The sequence below is a fragment of the Propithecus coquereli genome, unplaced genomic scaffold, assembly GCF_000956105.1.
Source record: "Propithecus coquereli isolate 6110/MARCELLA unplaced genomic scaffold, Pcoq_1.0 Scaffold316, whole genome shotgun sequence".
NCBI lineage: Eukaryota > Metazoa > Chordata > Mammalia > Primates > Indriidae > Propithecus > Propithecus coquereli.
In genome coordinates this window covers 1,982,738-1,993,192 of record NW_012148797.1, presented here as the reverse complement: position 1 = coordinate 1,993,192, position 10,455 = coordinate 1,982,738, and the positions used below count along the sequence as shown (strand labels likewise).

The window sequence follows — 10,455 nt, the reverse complement described above, 5'->3', positions numbered from 1 at the left end:
ATGATTAGAGATGTTGAGCATTTTTTTATATGTTTGCTGGCCATTATTCTGTCTAGAAACGAGAAAAGTTTTGACATTTTAAGTAGAATTGCAAGATTCTCTACCACTGTGAGATCGTCAGGGTACCTATTCTGCCCTCCCTGAGTACACCTATCATATGTAGTATGTATTTGTTTCAGTCCAGTTTCTACTGTGATAATTCTGTCTAACAAACAACTCTAAAGCAGTGACTTTCAACAAGAAGCATTCGTTTCTTATTTATGTTCATGGGTCTCTGGGTTGGCTGTAGCTGTGTTGGGCTCAGCTGGGATTGTCTTGGGGCTGTGAGAGGTATACCAAAGTCACATCGCAAAGGATGTAAATGTTTAATTCCATCTCATCCTAATATATCACAGTGGTCTCAAAATACTTTGTTTCCTTCATAACATGTGTCACAGTTGAAATTTTACATGTATTTGTAAAAAATAAATTTTACCTTTATTTAGTTACTACCCGTGGTTTCCTCTGGATTCTTGTGGGTGGGAATTGTGATTTGGGCTCACCAATGTCCTCCAAACACCTAGGACAGTGTTCTGGACAATATCAGGTACTCAGTGAATAAACAGCTACTGTTTGAATGCATTAGCTTTTGTTCTGCCTAAAAAATCATCCTAAGAATGGAAATATATCTTTGTGGGAATTACTGAAGTGACACTAAATGCCTTGTTTCACATTTTTCAGAAATCCCCTTGCTACATCCCCATCGTGAGCAGCGCAACCCTGTGGGAGAGAAGCGTCCCCCGAGCCACTGTGAGTAAGCAGAGTGCCGCTGTGTAGGGCTCTTCTGCAGCGCCGTCCTTTTGGGTTCAGTTGCTTGATACATCTAAGGATTTGTTCCTGTGTATATGTTGACGTTATAAAGTGAATGATTTATTTTTTAAATTTCAAAATAAGAACGACGTTAAAAGACCATTTCATACAGAGCTTTGGATCCCTGTTGGAGAACCACACTACCTCCTTATGTACACACAGGTTGTACACAGAGAAAACTGTATCAGACATTTGACGAGTGACGATAGAAGCCGCAGTACATTAGGTGTCTTTGCAGTGTCTACATGTGGCACAACATGCAGAAACTAGGGCCATAATTTTATCTTACCATAATCCGCACAAATAAACAACTGAGTTCTTCAGGCAAAAGTTGCTTTAGAGTGCTCCTCTCTGCCTCGCCTTCTACTCACTGGTTGCTAAAGGACTCCTCTTGGTGAGAGCCAAAGTGAATGTCCCTACGACGTGCATATGCATCTCTATAAATGACTGCAACATGCACATGGAGATGGTCACCATGGCCGGCCAGTCCAGTTGTCATGGAGCTGTGCTAGCATCCCAGATTCGGTCCCACCAGAGCTCTGTTGACAAAGGCAGAAATGAGAAAAAAAGAACCTTTCATCCAACACTGACTGAAATTTACATCCTAAGGGCTCTAATTGCCTTCATTTCCTTCCTTTTTACCATGAAGGAAATTGCAACTTCCTCTAAAAAAGACCACACAGCCCAGCGACACTCATGAAATCACAGAGTCTCAAACACATGAGGAAGAGGTGATTGTAAGGTAGATAGTTTTTTCTACTATAGGCTCCCCTTTCCAAAACTTGTGAGCCAGGTTGCTTCAAATTACCACTTGCAGGAAAGTAGCATATGGTGACTGGAAATAGAATTGAAAAGTACAAATCAAGAGATGTGGAAAATCACATTTTAAGATTAATGAAAAAGACCAACTGTAGAAAAGATGAAAAACATGACCTAGGAAGTTGAAGAACATGGCCTGGTTTTCTAACTGTTTGTACTCCATTAAAGCAGAGAAACATATCTAAATAAGGCATCTATGATACACTGTTTCGTTAGTTATATTTGCATTTGGACTCCAAGTAATTGATCTCTTAAGGATCCATTCAACTAAGGGATTCCATGTCTCCCAGCTTGGACTGTGTTGGGTGGGGAACAGTCCCCAGCAAAATCCCCTTATTGCTGTCATTCCAGTATTAATGTGCTAAGGCCCTTAGAAGGCAATGCTTCATGAAAAGGGACCACAGACTAATCACTCAGCAAGGAGTGACACGGGTGGCAATGAGTCGGACATTGTTGTTTAGCTCACACTACAACGATATGATGCGGCTCAAGTGCACAGAGCAGTGCCTCCCGGGTGCCACTCCTTTCCTCTGGCAGTGGAGATAGGGACTGGGAAGTGATCACGGTCCTATGTGAGATCAGGGCTTGGCAGCAGCTGGCTACTCTTTCAAATTGCTTCCTCCCCTTCTCTTTCTCTTTTCCCCCTTTTTTCTCCCTCTCTCCTTCTCTGTGTTTGTGTGGCATTGGAGGAATATAGAAATAGGACTAAAAAATTTTAAGATGTACATTTTTAAAAGACTTTCATGGACCTGCTTGAAGCTCTGACTTGGGTGGGGCAAAAGTAATATATGTAACCTAAACATTTGTACCCCTATAATATGCTGAAATGAAGAAAAATTAAAAAAAGAGACTTTCATGTTATTTGTCATTGTTTATAGTATATACTGCATATTGACTATTATGTACTTTATTACATATTATGTATTATACATTGTATATTATGTATTGTATAGTAGATATTAAATAGCACATATCTTATATAATATGTTAAATATCATATATCATATATTGCACACTATCATATATTACATATCAAATAACCTATATTGTGTGTGTTTGTGTGTATGTATTCCAATATTATATCTTACACATTTTATTTACTGACTAACAGTGGTCAGAAAGCTGTTCTAAAAGCAACAGTAAAGAAGAAGTCTTTGCCTATTAATAGTGAAGAGCAAATAATGGAAAACTAGTAAATAAATAATTAAGGTAATTCTAGGTAATGAAAACTGCAGTGCTATGAAGATGGTAAACTAGTGGTAATGTAGTTCAGGGTCACAAGGGGTGGGAGGAGGTTGCCGCTAGTGCTAGGATAAGGTGGTTAGGGAAGCCCTTTCTGAGGAGGTGATATTAGAGCCTAGTTGAGAACTATGGGAAGGAGGCAACCAGGTAAAGTTCTGGTTGGCAGAAAGTTCTTGCACACTGTTCTAAGCACAAAGACCAGGCAGCCTGAGACAGACTGGGCCTGGCAGAAAGAATGTCAGTGCAGCTGACAGTGGAGAGTGAAGGAGTGGATGGAGGAGTGGGCAGGGGTCAGATTACACAGAGCCTTGTGGCCAATGAAAGGAGTTTGTCTTTTCTTCTGGTTACAAGGCAGAAGCCGTAATGATAGTTTATTTTCTAGCAGGGGATGAAATAATTTGATTTCCTCCTTTAAGAGCTTCTCTGGCTGCTGTATGCAGGATGAGTTGTTTGAAAGCAAGAGGCTTTGAGTTCCACAGGAAGTTGTTAGGGTATTCCAGTGAGGGTGGGTGGTGGTTAGGACAAGGTTCATATTAGTTGAATAAGAGAGAAGTGATCAGATTTTAGTTTTGTTTGCAGAATAAGTTTGAGGTGCTTAGTACTTAACATCTCACTTGTCAGAACTTAGTCTCATGGTCAGATCTAGCTGCAAGAGAGGCTGGGAAACATAGCCTCTTAAGTGGGTACATTGCTGCTTCAAACTCAGGGTTCTGTAAAAAGGATGAGAAGAACGGATGTTGCGTAGGTAAATGGCATCATCTACTACAGAAATCAGTAAAATATTGCCCCAAAAATGGTTGCTAAAAAATTACTTCTTCAATGAAGACACATATATGATTGTTTTCTAATGCATTGGTTTTGTAATGGAAAATTATTATAAAAGAACATACATGTCCATTAACAGGAGGATGGATAAATACATTGTGGCATATTTATACAATGGACCATTGCAATTAGTTTAAAGGAATGAGTTGAAGCTACACATGCCATCAAGGATAAATCTCAATAACTGGATGCTGAATGAAAAAATCAAGTTATAAAGTTAATTACATGTTCACTATGATAGATGTCGTCATTTAGGGGATAAATTTATATACCTTTGTTTTTCCTTCCCAGTTTAAAGTCAAATATTTTAGACACAGACATACAAATAAGACAGATGGTAGTAAAAATATATTCCAGGTCGAAACTGGATTGAAGGATTTGGTAATGTTTCCAAAAATATCAGCAGATCATATCATTCTTATGCTCACAAACCTCTAATGGGCTTCAATTTTGCTCACAATAAAAACCAAAGTCTTTATCATGGCCCCAGGGCCCTACATGTTCTGGGCTCCACTACCCTACTGGCCTCATCACTCACCCTTTTCTCTCTAGCCCCTCACTCTGCGCAGCCCTCCGAGCACACTTCCCTCCTAGGCTCTTTGCATTTACTGTTCTGTCTACCTGGAAGGCACCTCCTTTCAGGTCCTCAACCTCACTTGCCTCAGAACCAGTGGACTTGGTCTGGCAGTACATCCAGAGTTGGAGCTCTCCTAAGCAACTCACCAGCTAGTGCCCAAGGATTTAAAACAAGGGTGAATAATTTTAATGCCTAACTTTTAGCAATGAAAAAAAATGTAGTGTCCATATTTAATCTACTTATATTTAGGTACTACTCCATTCATTAGAATGTTAGAAACTATATTATGATGTATCACTTTATCTCACTTATTCTATGGGACATCCCATATAATTTAAAAATAAATGAGATGAAGTACAAATTTAATCAAGATGGTTTCATACTATTTTAAATTAATGTGTCAAGAAACATTATACACAAGAGTCATTGTTAATAGCATTGTTAATAGCAATAGATGTGTCTAAGCCACATCTCCACTAGTCTTCTTATTAAATTTCAAATATTGTGGCCAAGTTCTTGACAATTCATTTGAGATCATCATTCTTTTTATCTGGTAATGTGGCAGATGGAGATATCATATTAGAAAAAAAGAAGTGTGTTGGCTCAGTCATTTTCTTCAATTGATTAACTCAGCAAATATTTATTTAGTGCCTGCTACATGCTAGAATGTAAGCTCCATGAGGGCAGGGCCTAGTTGGTTTTACTTTTTGTTGTATCCCTAGCTCCCAGCAGGATGCCTGGTGCATTGGGGATGCTCACTTGCTATTTACTGAATAAAGGAATTAATGTGTTGGGCACTTTGCAGGTATTGGTGATAATCTGGTGAGCTTCTATTTCTGTTTTTCTATTGCTGTGTTTAGCTGCTGTTCCTGGAATGACCCTGCTTTGTTCTGGAAGCTTCCACATCTGTATCACAGCTACCACTGGTCTTCTGCTTATTCCCCAGCATGTGGCCCCGTAATAGATGGGGTTTGCTCTGCTCCAATTTGGAGTCAGCCTCAGCTGTCGGGCGCCTCCTTGAGGCACAGGGATGGAAAGGGGACTCCACCTGTACCTCCCAGTAAACGGTCCACTAATGCTACCGCTCTAGTGCTTGCTTTCCTCTTGCTCTGCTGGAGACTTTCCTGATAGTATTGTTGGGAAACAATTGTTAGTATTTATAGAAAAAAAATAAATTGCTTTCTGAAAAGTATACTTTCAAATGGTTCCATATTTCAAATACATAGCCAAACCAGTGATCGCATATTAAACATATTTTAAAATTATGTGCCATTGAAGGCTTACATATAAGCTGTGGTTTAACATGAGGAAGACAGAGGAGAGTTGGTCATAAACAGGTTGGTAACCTTGGACTGCATCTTTTCCACAGCAAGTATGAAAATGGACATTTTAAGGAATGAACCAGGAGGCAGTCATGCCACAGGCGATCCAGGACTCTAAGAAGTAAAGTAAATGCAGGGCAGGTCAGACAACTTGTGGCCCAGAAAAGAGGATCATTTTCTCTGCAGGTGTGAGTTAGATTTGGACAGGAAGGCATTTTAAGATCTTTTATAAGAGAGTAATTTGGGAAATGGAGTGTCTTCATCTCAGCATGACAGGGTACTGAGCTCATTCTCAATCTCCTCTGTGATTTTAGCAGAGGATTAACTCCTACTGTGGCTGAGATGGTCTGGAGACACCTTTTATATTCAGCTAAGTGTTCAGCAGGCATTTAAGTATGGCCTCTGAAAGATTTTAGAAATGTTTGGCTTTTCTAATATCCAACATGAACACCTGAAAGAAAAAGTGCCCATTCACTTTGGCGAGACTACTACTAATTGGCCCAGATGATAGCTGACAAGTCAGTGTCCTGCAGAAACGATACAAGGGACATGTCTGCATACCTAGGGGAGGTCCCGCTAGAGCTTCCTCTTGTCTCCAGGAATTTGCTCTGCCTAGACTCATAATAGAGTGTAAAGCTGGAAAAGGTTGCTTTTCAGAGGTGAAATCATAGGCATAGAGTTATGGATAAACATCATAGGTTGTGGTTTCTAACAGACTTGTTTAGTTGTCAGGGTTAAGTTAACTAATAAGTGTTACATGTTTCATTCATTTGGCAAATTGTATTAAGTACAATATATAGTAGGCATTACTTTAGACATACAGCAGTGAACAAAACAAAAGAGCCTGTCATCATGGAGCTCCCATTCCAGTGTGGGAACCAGATAATAAACAGATAGGTTAGATAGTGGTAAGTACTATTAGAGAAAAAGCAGGATAAGAGAATGGGGGCATGTGTCTTGGTTGATGTGTGTTAAATAAGATTCTTATTTGCAAGCAACAGAAGCTGACTCTAGTTGATCAGAAAAAGAATTGAGCAGAATAAAGTTAGGTGCTCCCCAGGATTATTGGGAGGTCTAGGCAAGCAGACCCAAGTGTAGACTTCCAGGAACAGTGTCCCAAAGGACACTGTACAACTGATCTGATACTGGATGCCACCTTCTGCCACCTCCACCACTGAGAATGTGATGCCATGGCTTGCACTGCTGCCAGCTCTGTGACTGGGACTCACATTCTCAGTTTCTGCTACTGCACAGCTGGCAGAAAGAGAAAGAGAGCTTCCTGCTCTGTTCTCATGTGTTACTAGTTCATGAGTCTGGCTGCTAATGCAAATTTGTTTCAAGAGTAAGTGAGTTTGAACTAATAAATTCAGCAAAGTTGCAGGAAAATCAATGCACAAAAATTATTTGTATTTCTATACATCAGCAATGAACAATCTGAAAAGAAAATTAAGAAAATAATTCCATTTAAAATAGCATTGAAAAGAATGAAATACTCTGGAATAAATTTAACCAAGGAAGGAAAAGATTTTTATGTTGAAAACTATAAAATGCTACTAAAAGAAATTAAAGAAGTCCAAATAAATGGAAAGACATTCCATGTTCATGGATTGGAAGACTTAACGTTGTTAATATGATAATACTACCTAAAGTGTTCTACAAATTCCATGTCAAAATCCCAATGGAGGTTCCCCCCTCCCAGGAAAAAAATTCATGTGGAATCGCAAGGGACTCCCAAGTAGTCAAAACAATGTTAAAAAAGAAGGACAAATTTGATGGGTTCATACTTCCTGATCTCAAAACTTAGGGCAAAACTACAGTAATCAAAATAGTGTGGTGCAGCTATAGGATAGATACATAGATTGATGATATAGAATAGAGAGCTCAGAATAAGCCCCCACATGTATGGTCAACTGATTTTCATCAAGGGTGCCAAGATCACTCAATGGAGAAAGGAAAGTTTCTTCAACAAATTGTTCTGAGAGAACTGGATATCCACATGCAAAAGAATGAAATTGGATGCATACATTACAGATATTCAAAAATTAACTGAAAGTGTATCAAAGACCTAGATGTAAGAGCTAAAACAGTAAAACTCTTGGAAGAGAACAGAGGGGAAAATCTTTGTACTTTATATTTTGTAATGGTTTCTTAAATATGACACTAAAGCATAGGTAACAAAGGAAAAACAGATAAATTGGACTTCCTCAAAATTAAAAACTTTCGAGCACTAAAGGACACTATCAGGAGAGTGAAAATACAACTTACAGAATGGGATAAAATATTTGTAAATCATATATATTATGTATATGATTAATATCCAGAATATGTAAAGAACTATAACTAATCATCAGCAACAGCAAAAAACTCCAATTAAAAGATTGGTAAAAGACTTGAATAGAAATTTCTCCTAAGAAGATATACAAATAAACACATGCAAAGATGCTCAACACCATTAGTCATTAGGGAAATGTAAATCAAAACCACAGTGAAATGCCACTTCTCACCTATTATGAAGGCTATTATATATAAAAAGAAAGAAAATAACAAGTGTTGGGAAGGATATGGAGAAATTGGAACTCCCATGCATTGCTGGTGGGAATGTAAAATGATGTAGCCATTGTAGAAAACAGTTTGGCATTTCCTCAAAAACTTAAACATAGAATTACCATTTGAATAAGCAATTTTACTTTACTTGCTGAAGAATTGAAAACAGACACTCAGACACTCATGTACCAATGTTCATAGCAACAACATTCACAACAACTAAAAGATAGAAATAATCCAGTGTCCTTTATAGGAGAATGGATAAACATAATGTGGTATATACTATGATTCAGTCATAAAAAGGAACGAAGTTTTGATACATGCTACAAGATGGATGGACCTTGGAAACATTATGCTACGTCAAATAAGCCGGACACAAAAGGACAAATATTGTATGATGCCATTTATATGCAATGTGATGGTTAATTTTATATGTCAACTTGACTGGGCTAACAGATGCCTAGATACTGGTAAAACATTATTTCTGGATGTGTCTGTGGTGGTGTTTCTGAAAGAGATTAGCATTTGAATCAGTAGACTGAGTAAAGAAGATCTGTCCTCACCAGTCTGGGCAGGCACCATCCACACTGTTTATTGGATGGGCCCAAATAGAACAAAAAGGTGGAGAAAGGGTGAATTTGTTCTCTCTGCTTGAGCTGGGACATCATCTTCTCCTGCCCTTGGACCTGGGCTCTCTAGTTCTCAGGCCTTTGGACTTCGACTGGGAGTTCCATCAGTGGCCCCCTTGGTTTTCTAGACTTTGGGTTTGGACTGGAATTACACGACTGGTTTTCCTGGGCCTCCAGCTTATGGACAGCAACTCAGCAGCTCATTACTTCTTATAATAAACCTTTTCCTATATATCTATGTATATGCTATCAGTTCTATTTCTCTGGCAAACCTCGACTAATACATGTGGTATCTAGAATAGTCTAATTCATAAAGACAGAAAGTAGAATAGAGGTTCCTGAGGCTTGGGGAAAAGGGACAATGGGGAGTTATGGATTAATGGATACAGAGTTTCTGTTTGGGATGATGAAAAATTCTGGAAATAGTGATGATGATTATACGACATTGTGAATTTACTTAATGTCACTGAGTTATACAATCAAAAATAGTTAAAGTGGTAAATTTGATGCTCTATATATTTTACCATAATAAAGAAAAATAAAGATGAAGTGAGGTAAAGCACTTAAAACTGTGCCTGGAACACAGTAAGTGCTCTGTATGCAGTAGCTATAATTATTTTGTGCCAGATACAAGGGATGCGACAGTGACTGAGACAGCAGGGAGGAGAGATGGATGTCTCATACATCATATATGAAGGAAAGAAAATAAGATTGACAGTGGAATTTTCAGCAGCAATGATGGAGGCTAGAACCAGTTGAATAACCATCATTCATGTGTTGAGAGTGACAACAATCTACTGTTGCATATCTAGCAAAATGATCTTTCAAGAATGGGGGTGATCATCTTCAAATTCAGGCCTAAAAATTTGAAAAAATGGAAGGGGCTGAAATAAAGATATTTTAAGATAAACAAAAACAGATTTTTCCAGCAACAGATCATGATGAAAGAAGTTTCTAAAGATTGTGTTTCAAGAAGGAGCAAAATGGCCCCAGAGAGATCTAAGACACAAGAAGATACGAAACAAGGCAGAGAAACTGGGAGGGTTGCTGATAGTAGCACATGCTGCCCGGCTGCCTCAGACTGAGCCTCACACCCTCTCCGTCTCCACATCTTCACTGACAATGGATTCTCTGATGAGTTCCCTGCCTCTGTGACCTACTTCCCAGAGTAGAACCTCTTTTGTGGCCAAAACTGATTGGGAGGCTTGTTGAATGAATATCAAATATTGGGTAGAAAGCAGAGGAGTATGCAGGCGAAGTTCTGTGTTTTTCATTCCTTGAAAGGAAAAGGTGGAACTGGTTAACAGGTCCTAGGACAACCAAATTAAGAGGGTTCAGAAGAAAGACGTCCAGTGCTTTCAGGCCCTCAAAAAGAGATATGTAGGGAAGAGAATATAGATCAGCAATTCAAATCCTTGCTTTGCTGCCTTCTGTCCTGGGAGTTTGGGAGATATGTCTCATCTTTCTATGCCTCAGTTTCCTCATCTGTAATAAAAGCACCAACCTCATAAGGTTGTTGGAGAAATCAAGTCAATTAGGTATAAAATGCCCAGAACCATGCTGCCAGGCATGTTAGCTGTTACTATTATTTCTTTTGACCAATGCCCTTTATATCTGTGCCTCTTTTTCATGGAGCTGATCCTTTTTT

The 10,455-nt window shown here is 38.8% G+C and overlaps 1 protein-coding gene across 1 annotated transcript in view; it reads left to right on the top strand.

Moving 5' to 3' along the window:
• LOC105815108 (chromosome unknown open reading frame, human C12orf42) overlaps positions 1–10,455 on the top strand; it is a 108,630-nt gene that overhangs the window by 22,507 nt on the left and 75,668 nt on the right. The window contains exon 2 of the mRNA XM_012650244.1: positions 721–789. Within this exon, the coding sequence (XP_012505698.1) occupies positions 721–789 (69 nt within the window). The remainder of the gene's footprint in view (positions 1–720; positions 790–10,455) is intronic.